The following is a 22,771-nucleotide window of genomic DNA, read 5'->3' on the forward strand; positions in this document are numbered from 1 at the left end:
AGAATTTGCACATTTAATCTTCTATTATAATTTTCCAATTGTTCTATTTTCTTATTCAAATTTATTTTATCTTTGACCAATTCTGAAGATAGAGTTTGTAAATCAGTAACTTTAGTCTTGACCTGGGATACTTCCATATTAAATTGGTCTATAGTACCCTGCAGTTTCTCTCCCAAGGCATTAACAGTACTCATGAGCGCTGCAATTTCTTTAGAAGAGCTGGAAACTGTTGTGTTGATCTTCATGAGAGCCTCCGATATGCTCTCCAGTGACGCTGCCTCAGATTTCTTTAGTTGGGGAGAAATCTCCAAAGTTTCTCCTGCCTCCAGCTTCTTCTGCGTGGCTCCAGCTTCTTCTGCTCCTGGGGTCTCCCTCGAGAATACCAAATCGGGAGTCACATCCGGGTCAGCCGCGTTAGGCGCTGGGAACGACGGTGGAACTGACATCGGAAGGGAGAGAGATACCTCCCAGTCCGAAGCCCCATCCTCTCTTCCAGCCGGGGAACCGCCAGACTCTACCCCGATGAGAGGGGAACCTGCCCCGATGAACTCGAGCATGGAGCGCTGTGAGGAAGTGGAAGTTCGTGCCGCAGGGGGATCGGCTCGAACTACTCCCTTCCTCTTTGAGTGTGGCATAGTTGGAACAGCTGAAACAAAATATTCAGGTGCTCCTGCAGATTGAAGTCAGAGACGCCGAGGGTAAGCTGCCGCCATCTTGGAATCCTCCTTAACAAACAATTATCCCGTGTTTAAGATTTTGGCCCCTTATGTGACTGAGTCTGACACCCCTGCCTTAGTAAAAGGATCCCTAAGATTGACTTGTTTTACATTTTTTCCTTGCTATTAAATGTGCTTATAGAAAAGGCATATTTAAGAAATACACACGTGGAACTTCTCTCATATGAGGAAATTCTAAGATGTGTCGGTGGTCTAAAAAGCAAACAAGATGCTAGGTATTATTAGAAAAGAGATGGTAAACAAGACTAAGAATATTATAATGCCTCTGTATCGCTCCATTGTGCAAACTCACCTTGAGTATTATTTTCAATTCTGGTTGTCTTATCTCAAAAAAGATATAGCAGAACTAGAAAAGGTTCAAAGAAGAGCAACAAAGGTGATAAAGGGGATGGAACTCCTCTAGTATGAGGAAAAGCTAAAGAGGTTAGGGCACTTCAACTTGGAAAAGAGACAACTGAGGGGAGGTATGATTGAAGTCTAGAAAATCCTGAGTGGAGTAGAATGGGTTCAAGTGGATCAATTTTTTACTCCATCAAAAATTACAGACTAGGTGACACGCGATGAAGTTACAGGGAAATACTTTTAAAACCAATAAGAAGAAATATTTTCTTCACTCAGAGAATAGTTAAGCTCTGGAACGCGTTGCCAGAGGTTGTGGTAAGAGCGATTAATGAAGCTCGTTTTAAGAAAGATTTGGACAATTTCCTAGAGCAAAAGTCCTTAGTCTGTTATTGAGACAGACATGGAGGAAGCCACTGCTTGCCCTGGATCGGTAACATGGAATGTTGCTACTCTTTGGGTTTTGACCAGGTACTAGTGACCTGGATTGGCCACCATGAAGTTGGACTACTGGGCTAGATGAACCATTGGTCTGACCCAGTAAAACTATTCTTATGTTCTTAATTGCTGCAGGTGATATTGATGATCGAGCAAGGGAGGAGCAAAGTGACAGACTATATAGCTGTAATAATGTTGCTTCACTGCTGTTAGTAGCAGGAGCAGAGCTTAAATGCATAGCATCACCTCCAACTGTGAGGTGTTGTGATATAAATCATTCAACCTTGTAGCTCATATAGTAACGCTGCTGCTGTTCTGGCTGGAGCTGTGCAGAAACAAGATGAATGGAAGGCAGTAAGGCAACATTCACAGGTACATAGATTGCTGCTCAGCCCTTGGCTCAAGAGACAGTTCGTATACAGGCATGGGAAAAAGTTGGAAAGAAGTGAGTGCAAAAGAAAGAATGAGTGAGATGAAAAAATGAGATTAAGTGGGGAAGTGCACCCATGAGAGCTCCACTCCTTTATTCCCTTGCTTATGTTCAGCTTATTCTTGCTTTATGCTGCTTTGAGTGAATTTCTTCTTAAGGTTGGTAAATAAATTCTAATAAAGATATAAATGCTTTGGGTAAGTATTGCTAATCTTAGAATTTTCTTTTTACAGTTTTAGTTGCAAACATAATTATATTTATCCCAGGACAAGCAAGCAATATATTCTCACATATGGGTGACATTATCCACAGAGCCCCGATGTGGACAGTCTCACAAGCAATCTTGCTTGAAGAACTTCAGAAAGTTTGTGACTACCGCACTGCGCATGTGCAAGTACCTTCCCGCCCGACATAGGGTGTGTGTCTCCTCAGTTCTAGTTTTTCCTTGTCCCCGTACCCGCAGTTAGCACTTAACCATTTTGGCGGGTTACCCGTGGCTATCTCAGAGCTCTCAACAAATTTCTTGTCAAAGAAAAGTTTCGGATGCTGTCTCTGGCATCTTTGTATCCTCTTCTGGATCACAATGTTTGGTTATGCTCTCTGGGCCTCAAGGAGGCTTACACTCACATTCCTATTCATCCAGCCTCTTGCAAGTTCCTCAGATTTCAGGTGGGAAATCAGCATTATCAGTACAGAGTGCTACCTTTTGGCTTGGCATTATCTCCCAAAGTTTTTACCAAGTGCATGCTGGTGGTAGTCAAGGACTCCAGGTTTTCCCATATATGGACAACTGGCTCATAAAAGACCCTATGTCTCGGGGGTTACTGTAGCGACTCAACAGACTATTTGGTTCCTACAAAATTTAGGATTTGAAATCAATTTTCCCAAATCCCAACTGTAGCCCTCTCAGACTCAGCAGTTCATTGGAACTATTCTGGACACTGTGCAACCCAGAGCATTCCTTGCCCAGCAGTGTCAGGATGCACTCATTCAACTTTGCCAAAATGTGTCTACTCTCACTTCACTCTCAGCAAGACACATGATGGTTCTCCGAGGTCACATGGCTTCTACTGTTCACGTGACTCCTTTTGCCAGACTTCACCTCAGAGTTCCTCAGTGGACCCTGGCTTCTCAATGGTTGCAGGCTTTCGATCCGCTCTTTCAGCACATTTCAGTAACTTCTTCTCTACAGCAATGTCTTCAATGGTGGATGCTCTCGTCCAATCTTTTCAGAGGTTTACTATTCCAGATGCCCCCCATCAGAAGGTCCTCACAACAGATTCCTCGGCCTACGCTTGGGGGGCTCATCTCGATGGTCTCCGTACTCGAGGGCATTGGTCCGCCATAGACCGTCAAAATCGCATAAATCTGTTGGAACTCAGAGTGATCTTCAATGCTCTCAAAGCTTTTCAGCATCATCTTCATGATCAAGTAGTGCACCGACAACCAAGTAGCCATGTACTACGTGAACAAACAGGGAGGGACAGGATTTCTCCTCCTTTGCAAGGAAGCTCAGAAGATTTGGAATTGGGCAATTCTTCACAACGTTTTTTGAGAGCTGTCTATATTCAAGGAGAGAAAAACTCACTGGCGGACAAATTGAGTCGTCTCCTACAAACTCACGAATGAATACTCAATTCACCGTCTCTCCACCACATTTTTTCTCAGTGGGAGACTCCTCAGATAGATCTTTTTGCGTCTCCCCACTACAACAACTGCCTCAGTTTTGCTCCAGAATTTGCTCTCCTCACCACCTGGAGGCAGATGATTTTCTTCTGGAATGGATGGACAGATTCTTGTATGCGTTCTCTCCATTCCCTCTCATTCTCAAGACGTTCATCAAACTCAAACACGAGCATGCCACCATGATTCTGATAGCTCCTTGGTGGCCCAAACAACCTTGGTTCTCCCTTCTACTTCAACTCAGCAGCAGGGAGCCATTGCTTCTACCACTTTTTCCATTTTTGCTTACACAGAGTCACTGTTCTCTTCTTCATCCGAACCTGAAGTCTCTACATCTGACAGCTTGGTACCTCTTGACATAACTTCAAACCTGCAGTTTTCTCAGTCTGTCAGAGACATCTCAGGTGCTTCCAGAAAACCCGCCACCAGGCAATGTTACAACCAGAAGTGGACTGGGTTTTCTGTTTGGTGCGATCTTCATCACAAGGAGCCTCAGTCTACCTCCTTGTCTTCAGTTCTGGATTACCTATTTCATTTATCTCAGTCTGGCCTCAAATCAACCTCAATCAATTGCTGCTTTTCATCAGCTGCTAGAGGGGAAACCTCTTTCTGCTCATCCTGTGGTTTCCAGATTTCTGAAAGGACTTTTCAATGTCAAACCACCTCTCAAACCTCCTCCAGTGGTTTGCTAAATTGATGAAGCCTCCATTTAAACCAATGCCTACAGCTTATCTGAAATATCTCACTTGGAAAGATGTCTTTCTCATTGCTCTCACTTCTGCTCACAGAGTTAGTGAGCTACATGCTTTAGTAGCAGACCCACCTTTCACAGTATTCCATCACGACAAAGTGGTACTCCGCACTCATCCAAAATTCTTACCAAAAGTTGTTACAGAATTTCATCTCAATCAATCAATTGTTCTTCCAATGTTTTTTCCCCAAACCTCATTCCCATCCAGGAGATCTTCTCCTCAACTTTTTGTCTCCTTTGATCTAAACAAGTTGGGGCATCCTGTTTCCAAAAGAAAAATCTCCAACTGGTTGGCTGCTTGCATCTCGTTCTGCTATGCTCAGGCTAGTCTGTACCTAGGGGGGGGGGGTGTGTTGAATTACAGCCCACAAAATTAGAGCTATGGCAGCTTCTGTAGCTTTCCTTAGATCTACATCTGTCGAGGAAATCTGCAAAGCTGCCACTTGGTCCTCAGTTCATACATTCACTTCACATTACTGTCTGGATTCTTTTTCCAGACGGGATAGCCATTTTGGCCAAACAGTATTACAAAATTTATTCTCCTAAACACCAACACTCCCACCATCCCATTCTGGTTAGCTTGGAGGTCACCAATAAGGGGGAATATGCTGTCTGCTTGTCCTGGGAAAAAGCAAAGTTACTTACCGTAACAGGTGTTATCCAGGGACAGCAGGCAGATATTTTCACAACCCACCCACCTTCTTTGGTTGGCTTCTTAGCTAGCTATCTGAACTGAGGAGATGCTGAGGAGGCACATACCCTACATTGGGTGGTAAGGCACTCACGCATGTGCGGTGCGGCAGTCGCAAACTTTCTGAAGTTCTTCAAGTAAGATTGCTTGTGAGGCTGTCCGCATCGGGACTCCGTGGATGACTAGAATGATTATCCTGTAAATCAAAACAACCAGATGTGTAATCTTGATGACGTTTGTTTTTGCATAGATGGCGACCACAGCGCTATGCGAGACCAGAGTTAATGAATATTCTTCGCAATTCTGTTGAAGATTCATACAAGCGTCTTATTTTCCCTCTTCTCTGTAGAGAGTTCAGGTAAAGCAATGCTCATTTTCTGCTTACAGCATTGCAGCAATAACAAATAATAATATATAATTGTTTTACTTTATACATACATTACAGTATTAGCAAGCACAATATAGCATTACAAATAGTGATGTTTGATTTGAAAGTCTAAATAGCTTTTTTTGCTGAAAATTTCAGTTGAGTATGTTGGCGATTTTGCAACATTTAGAACCAGAATGTTTTGTATTACGATTGATTACAATGATCTTTTTTTTTTTTTTTTTTTTTTTTAAACAAGGTTCATAAACTCAAAGCAGGACTTTAATTCATTTTTTAATAGACAAGTAAAATTTACTTCCAAAGTAAAGTTAAATTTGGATTCTTGCTTGCACACTGAGAAAATGTTAATTATCATTTATATTTGGGTTTTTTTTCAGAGGTCAAGGCAGATGACTTTAAAATATGCAATCAGCAATAACTATAGAAAAATAGACAAATATAGAGCAAAATATACAGTAGACAGCAGATATAAATTCTCAAAACTGACACATTTTGATCACTAAATTGAAAATAAAATTATTTTTCCTACCTTTGTTGTCTGGTGATTTCACGAGTCTCTGGTTGCATTTCCTTCTGACTGTGCATCCAATATTTTTATCTTTCTGCCTCCTACACGCTTCATCTCCTCCGGACCTCATTCCCTTCCCCAACCAACATCTTTCTCTCTCTGTCCCTCCATGAGTCAAAACTTTTCTTCCTCTCTCCTCCATCCCTACTGGCAATATGTCTCCCTTTCTCTCTTTCACTGTCCATCTGTCTTGGGAGATCCAGGCATCTCTTCCAGTCCCTCTACTGCCACATCCAACATTTCTCCCTCTCATCCCCCATATCATGTGCAGCATTTTTCACCACTGCCCACCAGCCCCAGGCCCATTTCTCTTTCTATCATCCTTCTCCAGTAAAATGCCACATTTCTCCCGTCATCACTATGTCCAACATTCCTCCCCCTTGCATCTGCCCTCTCCACCACTATATCCAACATTTCTCCCTCTCATCTTTCTATTCCCCATGCATCTCTACCTCACTCCCCCTCTCTCTCTATGCCCAATTATCCATTCTTCCTTTTCCCCATGTGCACCATCTCTCACACACACACTCATGCCCATCATTTCTCCCTTTCTATTCTCTCCCTCCTGTGTTCCAAGTTAGTGACTATATACTACTGATTGTAGAATTAAAATCACTGTACACTAAACTTTATAAAAGTAAAAGCAGTTCTTGTGGGAGTAGAAGAAGGGAGGGGGGAAAAGGTGGAGGTAATCACTATTTCAAAGTGTACACTTGGATCCCAACCACAGCGTAAATCTGACTTCGTGCGCAACTGGACGGCGTTCTGGGGAAAAAGCAAGTACTACAGAAAGGACGGACTACACCTCAACAAGGAAGGAGCAAGAGTTTTGGCAGGCAACATGAAGAAGGCAATCGAGAAGGCTTTAAACTGAAAGATAGGGGAAAGCCGACAGTCGACCACCGGTCGATGGTACGGATAGCAGGATGCCCCGACGAAGAAGCCAAGGACAACTACACCTACACAAGAGAAGACGACCTCACAGCCAATAAGGGAGAAAAAGCAGGAAGGGACAACTCAGACATAGGAGGGGACGACCACACAGCAAAAAAGGGTGATAACACAGGAGCAGTAAAGGATACCAAAATTGAAGCTACAGGGACGGCCAAGAGTAGAAGGTCCAAAAAGGTAACACGAAGAGAACTTAGATGTATGTATACAAATGCTAGAAGTCTGGGTAACAAAATGGGGGAACTAGAGACAATAGCAAGACGTGACATATTGGATATCATTGGCATAACAGAAACATGGTGGAATGAAGAAAACAAATGGGACACAGTACTACAGGGATACAAACTGTATAGAAGAGATCGAATAGGGCAGAAAGGTGGAGGTATTGCTCTATATGTTAAGGAGGGGATAGATTCTGTTGAAATGGTTAAAACAGAAAGGAAAGAGAAGCTGGAGTCACTCTGGATCAAAATTCCTGGTCAATATGGCGCAGATACGAAAATTGGCCTTTACTATCGTCCACCAGGACAGGCGGAGGAAACTGACACAGAAATGATGGAGGAAATCAAACAAGAATGCAAGACAGGCAATGTAATTATATTGGGAGACTTCAATTTCCCAGGGATAGACTGGAAACTAGCAACCTCCAACTGCGGCAAGGAAGCCAAGTTCCTGGAGGTGCTAGGGGATTGCTTCCTGGAACAAATGGTAAAAGAGCCGACAAGAGGCAACGCCACCTTGGACTTGGTCCTAAATGGCCTCACGGGACCGATAACAGAAGTGGAAGTCATAGTTCCACTGGGAACGAGTGATCATAATGTAATCAACTTTAAACTACACATCAGGAAAGGGAAACATGCCAAAACCTTAACCACCACCTTGAACTTTAAAAAGGGTAAATACGATAGCATGAGAGCCATGGTAGAAAAACGACTCGAGAAGATGATGGACAAACTTGAAACGGTTGATCAGGCATGGACACTACTGAAAAATACTATCACAGAAGCACAAGATCTCTACATTCCGAAGATTTCCAAAGATCGGAGAACAAAGAGCAAAAGAGAACCGGCATGGCTTACCATACAGGTGAAGGAAGCCATAAAAGAAAAGAAGGACTCTTTCAAAAAATGGAAATGCATAAAGACAACCGAAGCCTGGAACAAACATAAAGATGATCAGAAGAAATGTCACAAGGCGGTGAGGAATGCAAAACAGGAATATGAGGAAAAAATAGCCCAGGAGGCCAAAAACTTCAAGCCCTTCTTTAGATACGTGAAAGGGAAAAAACCTGCAAAAGAGGCAGTGGGACCCCTGGACGACCAGGGAAGAAAAGGGTACGTCAAGGAAGATAAACAAATCGCAGACAAACTAAATTCCTTCTTTGCGTCCGTCTTTACGAAGGAGGACACCTCAACAATACCTGAAGCGGAGAAAGTGTTTGCAGGAGAAATAGAAGACAGCCTCACCACAGTTGAAGTGGACTTAGACCAGATATACTATCAGATCGACAAACTTAAAAGCGACAAATCCCCTGGACCGGATGGGATTCATCCGAGAGTCTTAAAGGAATTGAAGGTTGAAATCGGAGAGTTATTGCAAAAACTTGCAAACCTGACAATCAGAACTGGACAGATACCGGACGACTGGAGGATAGCGAACGTCACCCCAATTTTCAAAAAAGGATCGAGAGGGGAACCGGGCAACTATAGACCTGTGAGTCTTACGTCTGTCCCTGGCAAGATGGTTGAAGCACTGATCAAGGATAGCATAGTCCGGCACTTGGACGCATATGACTTAATGAAACCCAGTCAACATGGATTCAGGAAAGGGAAATCATGTTTGACTAATTTACTCCAATTTTTTGAGACCGTGAACGAGCAAATCGATAGTGGGAAGCCGGTGGACATAATATATTTGGACTTCCAGAAAGCGTTTGACAAAGTTCCACACGAAAGACTTCTCAGGAAACTACATAGCCATGGCATAGAGGGGGATATACAAAGATGGATAGGCAAATGGCTGGAAAACCGAAAGCAGAGAGTGGGCATAAATGGGAAGTTCTCCGACTGGGAGAAAGTGACTAGTGGTGTGCCCCAGGGCTCGGTACTTGGGCCGATCCTTTTTAATATTTATATCAATGACCTAGAGGAAGGAACATCCAGTGAGATCATCAAGTTTGCAGACGATACAAAACTATGCCGGGCAATCAGATCGCAGGATGATAGCGAGAAACTCCAGAGCGACTTGTGTCAGTTAGAAACATGGGCGGAGAAATGGCAGATGAAATTCAATGTGGAGAAATGCAAGGTAATGCATTTAGGCAATAAAAATAAGGAATACGAGTATACAATGTCAGGTGCAACTCTGGGGAAGAGTGAACAAGAAAAGGACCTGGGTGTGCTGATAGACAGAACCCTGAAGCCGTCGGCACAATGCGCGGCAGCGGCAAAGAAGGCAAATAGAATGTTGGGCATGATAAAGAAAGGAATCTCGAGTAGATCGGAGAAAGTTATAATGCCGCTTTATAGGGCAATGGTCAGACCACACTTGGAATACTGCGTCCAACATTGGTCTCCCTACCTAAAGAAGGATATAAAACTGCTGGAGAGGGTGCAGAGACGAGCAACAAAACTGGTGAAGGGTATGGAGAAACTGGAATACGAGGACAGACTTATAACACTAGGATTGTTCTCCCTTGAGAAAAGGAGACTGCGTGGGGATATGATCGAGACCTTCAAAATACTGAAAGGAATCGACAAAATAGAGCAGAGAAGATTATTTACATTGTCCAATTTGACACGGACTAGAGGACATGTAATGAAGCTAAGGGGGGACAGGTTCAGGACTAATGTCAGGAAGTTCTGCTTCACTCAGAGAGTGGTTGACACCTGGAATGCTCTCCCAGAGGAGATTATTGCGGAATCTACCGTCCTAGGCTTCAAGAGCAAACTAGATGCATATCTCCTTAAGAGAGGCATATAAGGATATGGTGGAATATAAATTACGCCAGGTGTACACCTGGCAGGGCCTCCGCGTGTGCAGATCGCCGGACTTGATGGACCGAAGGTCTGATCCGGAGAAGGCAGTTCTTATGGATCCTACCGGCCTCTGGTGCATGGGACCGGGGCTCTGGTAGGCTCTTGGCTGCTATACCAGCGGAAGGCAGAAGCTGTGACAAAGGCAAAAGCGCGAGCACTGACGAGGAAGAGGAGGAATAAGGAAGAGCCCTGCCTTCATCTCCCCTCCCCTGACCCGTCCGCAGATGCTGCAGGCATCGCTGGGGATCCCTACCCACCCCCCTACCCATCCCTCCCTGCCTGCCTTTGTGCCCACCAGCCGCACTATTCCCCACCCCCGAAGCTGACCCTGTTACGTTATTGGTACTGGACTCGCTCCATCTTCCCCCAGGAGAAACTCCGTGCAGGGACGGCGCATGCAGGGACTCATACGCTGCACTTGGCTGGCTCAAAAGCCTTCCCTATGATGTCAATTCTGACGCCGGAGAGAAGGTTCCGGGTTAGCTCTGCAGCGTGTGAGTTGCTGCCTGTGTCTTTGCATGGAGTGCTGCTGAGGGAGGAGGGAGCCAGTCCTTCTCCAATGAAGACTACGTCGGGAACTCCCTACAGCCATTTCCTGATGGCGATCTGCACGGGGCAGGAGCGTAGGAAGATCGCTCCTGCCCCGAAAGCCCTCTAGACCATCAGATAAGGCCGGGAAGGCGCCAGGGAGGTTGGAGTGGTCAGAACCGGATAATCGCAGTTTTTCCGCATTCGCGGTCCAGCTCTGCTCATATCCCCCGCGAATGACGAGGGAGAAATGTATAGCTAAATTCAATTGGCCTTTCTCCCATATCAAGAGTGAAGAAACAAGAAGCCAGCCAAACTCCTAGATCCACCATGAGGAATAATAGAGAAGCAGACCAAACATAATAAGAAAACATAGTCTATATTAGATGTAGTCCCAGGACATAAAAGTGTGCCTGACTTGGCACATTTGTATTGCAGTTTTGGAGTAATTACTGTGTCTTTCACCAGTTGGTTAAATTGCCCCTGATGCAGCTATTTTGGCAAACAACGGCCATGTCAGACACATGTCCTGGGAAGTACATCTGATAAAGATTGTGTTTTCTTATTGTGTTTGGTCTGCTTCTCTATTATTCTTTCTTTATACCATACATTAGGATATCAAAACATTAAAGCGTGTGTTAAAATAGACTAAAGGCCTTCACAGGCAGTAAAACAAATTATCATTTTATTACTGTACATTTTTTTTAATGTTGAAGGTCAAAATTAACATCCGATGCAGAGAAGGAATCTGTAATGATGTTTGGAAGAAATCTTCGCCAACTGCTTCTTATGACCCCTGTTCGTGGACGCACATTAATGGGAGTTGATCCTGGCTATAAACATGGTTGTAAACTTGCAATAATTTCACCTACCAGTAAGTTAAAATAAATGTATATATATATATATATATTTTTCCCCTTTAATTAATGCTTCATTTCCAAAACATTAAATAAATACATTTCTATTTTTTTTAATTATTTAATTTTAAGAGATATTCATACAAGGTACACACAAATACATACATTTCTAAAATAATACTGAGGGATATTCAGGAATGAGCTGTATAAATATTGGCTAAAATATTTAACGTTATATTAATAATTCCTGCAAAATGTTGTATGTTTATCTCATATTCTTAAGCAGTTTTGCCTGGTAAAATTTAATCAATGTATGAGTATGTTTTTCTAGCCAAAGGGATACTGCTGCATGACTCATATTCCTCCTATTTGTTTTAAAAGTATTTCCATGTAATTTCATTGAAAACCTGCAGCTTAGAAAAAGGGCCCCTAAATAATATAAAGGAACATAGGTATTAAGCAAACAAAAATAGGCCGCCTTGTACAAAATTTGCAGGAATGTATGTTAATTATATACAATGGTAATAATAATAAAATTTACAGCCTCTTTTACAAAGGCGCGCTAGTGGCTGTGCTGCGCTAACGGTCCTGAAGCCCATAGAGATTTAAAGGGCTTCGGGGCTGTTGCTGTATGCCATTTATAAAGCTTTATGTATGACCAAAATAAATTCTACCTAATATTATATTATAACTTTAAATATCGTAGAGCAAATAATCAAAGTTAAAGATTCGGCACTAATATATACATAAGTATTAACTAAAAATTAATAACCTGGTTCTAAATAAAAATAACCCAAAAGCAGTTTCTCTGTATTGTATATACACCAAAGTCTGGTACTAAAAATACCATTAACAAGATGATAAATTTTTGGAGAAGTGCTCTGATTGGTAAAAAAATCATAGAATGAGGAGTGCTATGATAAATTGTTTAAGTTTGAAAATTCTCATTTTTGTTTATGGGTAAGTTTTCCAAACTCAGATAGAGACCCAATCTTATCTGCTGGTTAATCAGCATCAGCTTCCCTTTGATTGTGTCCTTGGAAACTTCTATTTAAATAGTCTCCTTGTACCTTTTACTTTTACTTGGACAGAGTTGGTATCTTTTAGTGCTTTTCAGTTCCTTTTTTTCTAATTGCTTTGCTTTTGATTTGACTTTTTTTTTTAGATCAGATACTCCATGTTGAAACGGTATATTTGCATACTGGGCAAGGATTCCGGGAAGCTGAGAAGATAAGAGGGCTTTTGCTGAACTACAAGTATGATAAAGCAGCTTTTTGTATATGAATTATGACACAAAACAAGTGTAAAATTTCTTATAGAATTGAAGACCTGTTTTCCTCTTTCAGTGGTTAATACTGTTGGCCTATATTCCTAATTACAACAGTAATACGTGCTAGATTCTTCCAATATCATTTGTTTTTGTTGGGTTCTGTTTGTAATTCTCCATCTATTTTCTCTACATTGTATCTTTGTGTTTTATTTTTAATGCAAGCTATCTACCTTTTATTATGGTTACCACTGTTTCTAAAAATCTCTCCTTATTGCCTAAGGAAGGATTAGAGGGGGTAAGAGAGAAAATGGAGGCAGGTTTAGGTGAGAGCTGAAGGATGTGAAAAGCTAGAGAAGTATTAGAAAAGAGAAGGAAGCTTAGAGGAAAATGAAGGAGAAGGATAGCAGGCTTGGGTCTCTGATGGTGGACTTGTAGTACTGGTGACATTATGGTAGAAACAACTCATGGGCAGAGGAATAGGACCCCCTCCCTTTCTTGCAAAATTATGTGCCCAGCCATAGGTCATACCTGTGCCTGCTCTTGAAAAAAAACTAAGGGAATATTTGCTGTCTGTAAAGGCAGCCAAGTTTTGTTAGACAAGAAAAAGAAACTAGTTTTAATTTTGAAAGGAAAATGTTATTTGGTGGGTTTGGATTTCATTTGGATTTTAGCTTTAATTATTCATATTTCTATTTTGTGTGCATGAAAGATTGTGTTTGCCCCAAAAAGTAGGTCTTTGCCCCTTAGAGCTTATATGAGTAGCTGGTACCTGAGCCAAGGAGCATTAGTAGAAGAAATAGGATTTGAACCCAACTTCCCTCATTCTAAGCCTGCCACTTCAACCTAGACAATTCATAAACAACCAAAGATGATGGTTAATTAAGTTCATGCCATGAAAATGGTGATTAGCAAATTCTCAGGATTATCATAGGACAATTAGAAACATAGAAACATAGAAGATGAATGCAGATAAGGGCCATAGCCCATCAGGTCTGCCCACCCTACTGACCCACCCCCAAGTCTACTATCCTAGGGATCCCACTCCTGGTGACAGGTTCCCTTGGCTTAACCCTCTAAGGGATCCCACATGGGCATCCCATTTGCTCTTAAATTCTTGCACGCTGATTGCTTCAATCACCTGCACCGGGAGCTCGTTCCAAGGATTAACCACTCTCTCGGTGAAGAAACATTTCCTGGTGTCTCCATGAAATTTCCCACCCCTGAGTTTGAGCGGATGCCCTCTTGTGGCTGAGGGTCCTTTGAGAAAGAGAATCTCTTCTTCCATTTCGATACGGCCGGTAATATACTTAAACGTCACGATCATGTCTCCTCTCTCCCTATGTTCCTCGAGTGAGTACAGCCGCAAATTTTTCAGCCTTTCCTCGTACGATAGATTCTTGAGCCCCGAGACCATCCTGGTGGCCATCCGTTGCACCAACTCTACTCTCAGCACATCTTTTCGGTAGTGTGGCCTCCAGAATTGCACACAGTATTCCAAATGAGGTCTCACCATGGTTCTGTATAATGGCATTATGACTTCAGGCTTCCGGCTGACGAAACTCCTGCAGATGCATCCTAACAACTGTCTTGCCTTAGATGAAGCCTTCTTCACATGATCAGCAGTTTTCATGTATGTGCTGATGATCACTCCCAAGTCTCGTTCTGTTGAAGTTCTAGCTAAGGTCTCACCATTCAAGGTGTAAGTTCTGCACGGATTTATGCTGCCGAGGTGCATGATCTTGCATTTCTTAGCGTTGAAGCCTAGCTGCCAGGTCGAGGACCAAATCTCCAACAAATGTAGGTCCTGTGTCATACTATCGGGTGAATTGCCGTCTCTCACTATATTGCATAGTTTGGCGTCGTCAGCGAATAACGTTATCTTACCTTGAAGCCCCTGAGTTAGGTCCCCTATGAATATGTTGAAAAGCAACGGGCCCAAGACTGAGCCCTGCGGTACTCCACTGGTCACCTCCGATGTTTTAGAGAGGGTACCGTTAACTATCACCCTCTGAAGTCTGCCACTCAGCCAGTCATTGACCCATGTAGTTAGTGTTTCTCCAAGCCCCATTGATTTCATCTTGCTCAACAGCCTGCGATGCGGGACACTATCGAAAGCTTTGCTGAAGTCTAGGTATACGACGTCCATGGATTCTCCCAAGTCTAGCTGTTTTGTTACCCAGTCAAAGAAGCTGATGAGATTGGATTGGCAGGACCTACCCTTGGTGAATCCGTGTTGACTGGGATCCCGTAGATTCTCCTCATCCAAGATTGCGTCTAATTTACGTTTGATTAGTGTTTCCATGAGTTTGCATACTATTGATGTGAGACTCACCGGTCTGTAGTTTGCAGCCTCTGCCCTGCAACCCTTTTTGAGCAGTGGAACGACGTTAGCTGTTTTCCAGTCTATGGGGACTCTCCCTGAACTTAGGGAGAGATTGAAGAGTCCTGATAGCGGTTCTGCCAGGACATCACACAGCTCACTGAACACCCTGGGGTGTATATTGTCCGGTCCCATGGCTTTGTTCACCTTGAGTCTTGCCAGTTCGTAGTAGACGTCGCCAGGTGTGAACTCGAAATTCTGAAACGGGTCTTTCACGCTGGGCCTTGCCTGCAACTGCGGACCATGCCCCGGTGCCTCGCAGGTGAAGACCGAGCAGAAGTATTCATTCAGTAGTTCTGCTTTATCGGAATCTGATTCTGCGCAGTTCCCATCTGGTTTTCTAAGGCGTACTAACCCGTCTGTGTTCTTTTTCCTATCTCTAATATACCTGAAGAAGGATTTGTCCCCTTTCTTCATGTTCTTTGCCAGAGTCTCTTCTACTTGAAGTTTGGCCTCTCTGACTGCCGTTTTGACCGCTGCAGACCTTGCATATGGGTGGCGTCATCCACAGAGCTCAGTATGAACAGTATGAAAAGTGTACTGTCACTTTAAGCTTTAAGAAACTTTGCAACTGCCCGCACCACGCATGCGCAAGTGCCTTCTCACCCAACGTCCACTCATGGTACCTCAGTTCTTTGTTTTCTGCGGAGCGAAGAAGTCTGTTTTTAACTGAACTCTGTTCAGCTGGCATTGCCTTCCTGCTTCATCTTTCTTTTTTCCTAGTTTTTAATATAGTTTTCTTTTCTTTGTATAGTTAAAAAAAATAAAAATTATTATATTTATTTTTCTTTTGCTCAACCTTGGGCTTCGGCCTTGAGGTTCTTTCCCTGGTGGGACTTCATTCAACCATTGAGTTCAATCTCGCAGACGAGATTTTTCCTATGTCAAAACCCACGGCGGGCTTTAAAAAGTGCTGCAGGTACCAGAGACCTATTTCCATAACCTATCCACATAATTGGTGTCTTCAATGTTTGAGCCCTGATCACTAAATTGAATCGTAAAGTGTTCCTTTAAAACCCATCAAATTCAATGGGAGAAGCTGTTTGGCTTTGTTATGGACATCGCAAAAACTTCGGAGCTGTCGCCTTTGAAAACTCTAACACAAGAAAAAAACCAACAATGTCATATAAAGAATGTAGGCAGTGCTGCTTTAGTTCCAGGGAGAAAGTTCAGACTGAACTGGAGGAAAAGCCTCAGACAAAAAGCCCTCCCACCACCACAATGGTGGATAGAGGTGGTAGGGTGGTAACCTCACTGGCAAAAACCTCCGTTGTACTCCCAACGTACTAAACTATAAGCAGGGCTGTCTATGCTTGATAGAAGAAAAAACTTTCCACTTATCTCAATTGATCGGTACACCGACGATGGCCAGCGTTTCACTAACTTGCTGCCTCAGGGTGTATCAAGAGTCCAATCAAAACTTTAAGTAGGACGCCGCAACGTCTCATTCGATCAAAAAGATTTGAGGCAACAAGTTAGTGAAATGCTGGCCATCGTCGGTGTACCGATCAATTGAGATAAGTGGAAAGTTTTTTCTTCTATCAAGCATAGACAGCCCTGCTTATAGTTTATTACGTTGGGAGTACAACGGAGGTTTTTTCCAGTGAGGTTACCACCCTACCACCTCTATCCACCATTGTGGTGGTGGGAGGGCTTTTTGTCTGAGGCTTTTCCTCCAGTTCAGTCTGAACTTTCTCCCTGGAACTAAAGCAGCACTGCCTACATTCTTTATATGACATTGTTGGTTTTTTTCTTGTGAAAGTGTGCTTCATTATATTATTGATTTTTCACAAATCCGAGTAATTTATGCCTTTGAAAACTCTGACATCAGCATTGGGAAATCTCCTAGCATCGAAGAAGCTAGTTTCTGAATCATCCTCTTCCCAACAAGCGTCACAGTTCTCTACAGCATCGAATCTCTTGATGCAGACCACACATTGATGCCATTGATCTAAGGATCTGCAGGTTGACTCTCCTCCTAGGTATGCATCCTCATTGAGGTCACCCTCTCTGACACAACCTGCGTCATCGATAGTACCAGCTGGTGAGCCATCAGTACTGGTCCATGCTGCTCAGCAGGTGTCGTAGGCCTCACGTGCTGCATATGGCTGATCCGGAAGTCTTCTCTCCGATGTCGGCTCCCGAATAGCTAATGTCGGTAAGAGGGAAGCCTTCTGGGTCAGTTGGGGGCAGTGTGTTTAGACCGCTGCCCACAGCTTTGTAAAGAGACGTGCTGCAGCTTGAAATGAAGCAGGAGGAGGCCACCAGGATACAGGTACACATCACGGGATCCCCACAAGAGAAGAGCTGTAGCCATGTTGTCAAAGAGCCGCAGGTTGCCGACCCCTATGTTAGGAGAAAACAATTGTCTTTTTGCAGGTGACACTAAGATCTGCCACAGAATAGACATTTTTATGACTGACAATCAGCCCCACAAGCATTCATGATCACCCTAACAAAGATGCAAAAATAATTTTGCTTTCTGTGAAAGAAATATTAATTGAAAACCATCTCTTAATTAAGTAACCAAAAATAAGTTTGTTTCATACATATATTTATCTTATAGTAAGATGACTAAGCCTTTATTATGGAATGAGTGTGTGTGTGGACAGGATAAGGCAGCCTTTTCAGTCTTATGATCATATGTTTAAGTAGTATGAGTGGTGACTCTCCTTTTTCCCAGTGACAAAAAAGGATAGCATTTAGGAGCGAAGAAGTAGGATTTTCCTCTCAACTTGTGAACAGTGTGGTAGAGCACAATAGATTTACACTTCCCTCTCCTGAGTTGTTCAGAAAAGCTAGAATTTTATATAGCCGTATGATTAATCCATTTCACAGAAGCACCTGCTCAGACATTATTTAATAATAATAAATAATAATAATAACTTTATTTTTGTATACTGCAATACCACAAGCATTTCAGAGCTGTTTACAGAGGAAGAGACTGTACACAGACAGCGATATTACAGAGAAATTTTTCAAATTACATTGGTAAGCCGGGAGTAGTTAGGTATATCTGGAAGTGTTTCAGAGATGTTACAGGGCAGGGAGGAGTCAGAGGAATTTATCAAAGAGATAGGTTTTAATTGATTTCCTGAAGGATTGATAGGAGAGTGAATTGGAAATGAGGGTGGTTAGACATTTATTCCATTTGCCGGCTTGAAATGACAGTGATCTATCAAGGAATCTCTTATAGATACAGCCCTTCGGGGAGGGGAAGGCGAACAGATAGGCATTACATGTGCAAGTGGTGCCTGGAAATTCAAAATGGTGCGAGAGGTAGATTGGGGATAAACCAGTTATGGTTTTGAAGCAGAGGCAGCCAGTGTAGTTTTCTGTAATACGGGATTTTTTTGAGACCATAGATGAGACGGATGGCAGTATTCTGAATGATTCTCAGTCGTTTGATGGTTTTCTTAAAGGAACCCAAGTATATGATATTGCAATAATCTAAGGTGCTTAAGATTAGAGATTGAACCAGCAATCGAAAAGAGAGGAAGTTAAAATAGTGTTTGATGGTTCGAAGTTTCCAGAGGGTGCCAAAGCATTTTTTAACTTGAGCATTAGTGTGGTCTTCAAAAGACAGGCATTGGTCTAGGATGACTCCAAGGATTTTGGTGGTAGAGTTGATTGGGTAAGTTAACCCGTTTAATTTCAAGGAAGTGTTAATTTCATGCAGTCCTGTAGCTCAGTAGGAGCTGTAATACAGTTACAGAGAATTTTGCTGTGAATTTTTAAAAATTTACTTCTAACATTTTGGCTTAAAACATGTGTACTAGAAATATTAGTTTTTCATTTTACATATACATCTTTGTTCATAGAAAATATTTTGTCTATTTTTTTGGTTCAAAGCTGTTTCACTGTTGTTATCGGAAATGGAACTGCCTGCAGGGAAACAGAGCGTTACTTTGCCGACCTGATTCAAAAGAAATATTTTGCACCCTTGGACGTAGTATACTGGTGAGAATACTTTTTACAATTTTTTGCTAGTTATTTAATTTATTCCATTTATTTGTATTCTGCATGCTTTCAAAATCTACATTTTTGTTGAAAATAAATGACAAAGCAATTTATAAATAGAAGCCATTATAATTAGAATTTTATCATGTGCTTATGCTTTCAGAATGTTCCTAATTCATATAAACTGTTCTGAGCAACCTTGGGTGAACAGTATAGAAAATTGAATAAATAAATAAAGAATTCTTAATCAAGGAAAGACACAGTTTTTTTCAATAAAATGATAAATCCACATCTAAAACACAGAAGTGAATTCTGAAGCTACTAGTGAGATCCTGCTTCCACCAACAACATTTTGCTGTCCTTGTATAATCTAGCATCCTCTCCAAACTAGACTACTGTAATGCCATCTATTTAAGTCTAACCAAAAAAAGTCTTCAAAGACTTCAGCGAATGCAAAACACTGCAGCCAAGCTGATTTTTGCAAAAAGCAAATTTGATCATGTTTCCTCACTTCTGTCCAAACTTCACTGGCTTCCAGTAATTTCCAGGGTTCATTTTAAATGCACCTGCCTAGCTTTTAAGACCCTACACAGAATCCTCCCTCCCCTAATTCCACTATCTTGGAACTCCTTGAGTCCAGACACCACCAGGTCCACCCAAAAATGTAAACTATCCTTCCCCTCGCTAAAAGGTATCCTCTAAGCGGGAAAATTGGGGAAATCTCTCTTCTTCAGAATCACAGGGCTTTGGAATAACCTTACTGCCCCACTACGGAATCTGGGCTCCTTCCAACTATTCCGAAAGCACCTGAAAACTAGGCTATTCTCAAAAATGTAATGCTCTCTTCCCCCCTATACTCAACCTCCAACCCCATTATGCTGTTCCCTCCTTATATTAAGCTCTTGTAAACCGTGCCGAGCTCTATAGTTTAGTTTAGATACAAATATTTGTGTAGAAGTGTTACTTGAGATGTGTGTGCAGCTAAATAAGGGCTCCTTATACAAAGCCGCAATAGAGATTTCTACTGCAGGTTGGTGAAGTAAATGCTCCAATGCTCATCTAGGATTTCTGTGAACATCAGAGCATTTACCTAATTCCACTATCTTGGAACTCCTTGAGTCCAGACACCACCAGGTCCACCCAAAAACTTAAACTATCCTTCCCCTCGCTAAAAGGTATCCTCTAAGCGGGAAAATTAGGGAAATCTCTCTTCTTCAGAATCACAGGGCTTTGGAATAACCTTACTGCCCCACTACGGAATCTGGGCTCCTTCCAACTATTCCGAAAGCACCTGAAAACTAGGCTATTCTCAAAAATGTAATGCTCTCTTCCCCCCTATACTCAACCTCCAACCCCATTATGCTGTTCCCTCCTTATATTAAGCTCTTGTAAACCGTGCCGAGCTCTATAGTTTAGTTTAGATACAAATATTTGTGTAGAAGTGTTACTTGAGATGTGTGTGCAGCTAAATAAGGGCTCCTTATACAAAGCCGCAATAGAGATTTCTACTGCAGGTTGGTGAAGTAAATGCTCCAATGCTCATCTAGGACTTCTGTGAACATCAGAGCATTTACCTCACTGGCCTGTGGTGGAAACCTCTACTGCAGCCTTGTAAAAGCCAACGTAAATAAGGCCCATGGAAGCATTAATAGTTTATTTGACTATGGCACAAAAGGTGGTTGCTGTTTTCAATGCAATCATTTTCTTTTTTCACAGTTCACTTGGTACAAATTTATCATTCAGTCTTCTTTCTTGGGTTTATAATTAGTGAGTAAAGGTAGTAAACCCTTGACATATCTAGTAATCCTATCATAAACCAGTTATGGTACTTAGGCTTCTCTGGCCCAGTACTGCCACACAAGAACACTTTAGTTCATTGTTGGATCTGGTTCATGAATCTCAGGCTGATTGGATCTGAGTATATTGCAGAGACAGTGCGCAAGAAAGTTAGTATTTGACTATTGCTTCAGAGTGACAAGCCACTTTTATGCCCTGGTGGGACTACACTTAATAGTACTGTGTTCAGTTTTGGAGTTTGTCTTGCCAAAGACACAAAAAGACTCAAAACTGTTCAGAGGAAACCAACCAAATACTAATGGTCTCATCAGAGAATGTATAGCATCAAGCTAAGCAGTGGCGTACCAAGGGGGGGGTGGAGGGGGGGGGCGGTCCGCCCCAGGTGCAAGGCCCGAGGGGGTGTTCAGCTGGCTGGGGAATAGGTTGCCGCCGGGGAAAGAAAGAAGCCGGTGCCAAATTCTCCCTCCCTGCTGCTTCTCTTCCCCGAGCAACTCTAGCCGTCCGACGTCAATTCTGCTGCCTGGCTGGCCTGGAACTTCCTCTCCGACGTTAGAATTGACGTCGGGCAGCCATAGTTGGTCGGCTCACGGGAAAAGAAGGAAAGGGAGCCAGAAAGAAAGCAAGGGGGGGACAGGGATCCAGAAAGAAAGAAAGGGGGCAGGGTGAAAGAAAGAAAAAAATGGGGCAAGGGGAAAGAGAGAGAAAGACAGACATAGAGAAAGAAAGGGGGCATGGAGAGAGAAAGAAAGAAGGGGGCAGGGTGAATGAAAGAAATGGGGCACGGAGAGAGAGTGAAAGACAGACATACAGAAAAAAAGGGGGCATGGAGAGAGAAAGAAAGAAGGGGACAGGATGAAACAAAGAAAAAGTTGGGGGAGGGAATGAAGTCTGCAGGAGAGGAAGCATACAGGATGCTGAAAGAAGGGAACAAATATTGGATGCACAGTCAGAAGAATAAAGTGCAACCAGAGACTGATGAAATTACCAAACAAAGGTAGGAAAAATGAATTTATTTTCAATTTAATGATCAAAATGTGTCCGTTTTGAGAATTTATATATGCTGTCTATATTTTGCACTATGGACCCCTTTTACTAAACTGCAATAGTAGTTTTTAGCACAGGGAGCGTCGAGAGCAGCGTGGGGCATTCAGCGCAGCTCCCTGCGCTAAAAAACGCTATCGCGGTTTAATAAAAAGGGAGGGGGTATATTTGTCTATTTTTGTATAGTTGTTACTGAGGTGACATTGCATAAAGTCATCTGCCTTGACCTCTTTGAAAACCCGTGGAATATAAATGATAATTAACATTTTCTCTGCATACAATGTGCTTTGCGGTTTTAAAATTTTATTGTTGGTAGATCATTTTGACTTGGCCACGAAGGTAATGGGGAGGGAGGGAGGAGAGCTGCTGAAAGACATCTAGTAATCTTTGCAGGCTTGACTGCAGGGAATTATTTTTGTAAAATCATGTTTTGTTATGTGACTGGCATTATTTAGACTTTAATTTCTTTGAATGAATAGAATGAAAATGATATAAAATTACTTGCTTGTTTTTATGTGCGTGCGCTGAAGGAAAGTGGAGAGAGAGTGGGCTGAGGACGCTGAAGGGAAATGGGGACGAGAGAGTGGGGAGAAGACGCTGATTTATAAATTGACAATTGTACAGAATATTGTTTCTTTTTATACTTTAATATAATAAGTTCAATATAAAGCAATTCAAGGCTTGTTTGGATGGAATCAGGTGGTTTGTGGGGATGAGGACCGAGCTTACGGGGATTAGTCCAATAAAATGGTATTTTCATATTTCTCATTTGTTTTATTTTTATTTGTTAATTTGTAAAGTGGAGATTGTTATGTATCAGTTTTTCAAATTTACATCTACTTTGTTTATATTTTGCACAGTATTAGAGGACATGTATTACTGTTTTGTGGTGTTGTGGTGATGCATTGTATGCAGAGTGGTTTC

General features: G+C 42.3%; 1 protein-coding gene across 20 annotated transcripts in view; it reads left to right on the forward strand.

Moving 5' to 3' along the window:
• Window positions 1–22,771, forward strand: part of SRBD1 (S1 RNA binding domain 1) — a 307,187-nt gene that overhangs the window by 102,869 nt on the left and 181,547 nt on the right. For all 20 annotated transcript variants that reach the window (XM_033935755.1, XM_033935737.1, XM_033935739.1 and 17 more), the window contains 4 exons: window positions 5,320–5,427; window positions 11,259–11,416; window positions 12,565–12,655; window positions 18,902–19,009. In XM_033935755.1, the coding sequence (XP_033791646.1) occupies window positions 5,320–5,427; window positions 11,259–11,416; window positions 12,565–12,655; window positions 18,902–19,009 (465 nt within the window). The remainder of the gene's footprint in view (window positions 1–5,319; window positions 5,428–11,258; window positions 11,417–12,564; window positions 12,656–18,901; window positions 19,010–22,771) is intronic.

Source organism: Geotrypetes seraphini, chromosome 3 (assembly GCF_902459505.1).
Source record: "Geotrypetes seraphini chromosome 3, aGeoSer1.1, whole genome shotgun sequence".
Lineage (NCBI taxonomy): Eukaryota > Metazoa > Chordata > Amphibia > Gymnophiona > Dermophiidae > Geotrypetes > Geotrypetes seraphini.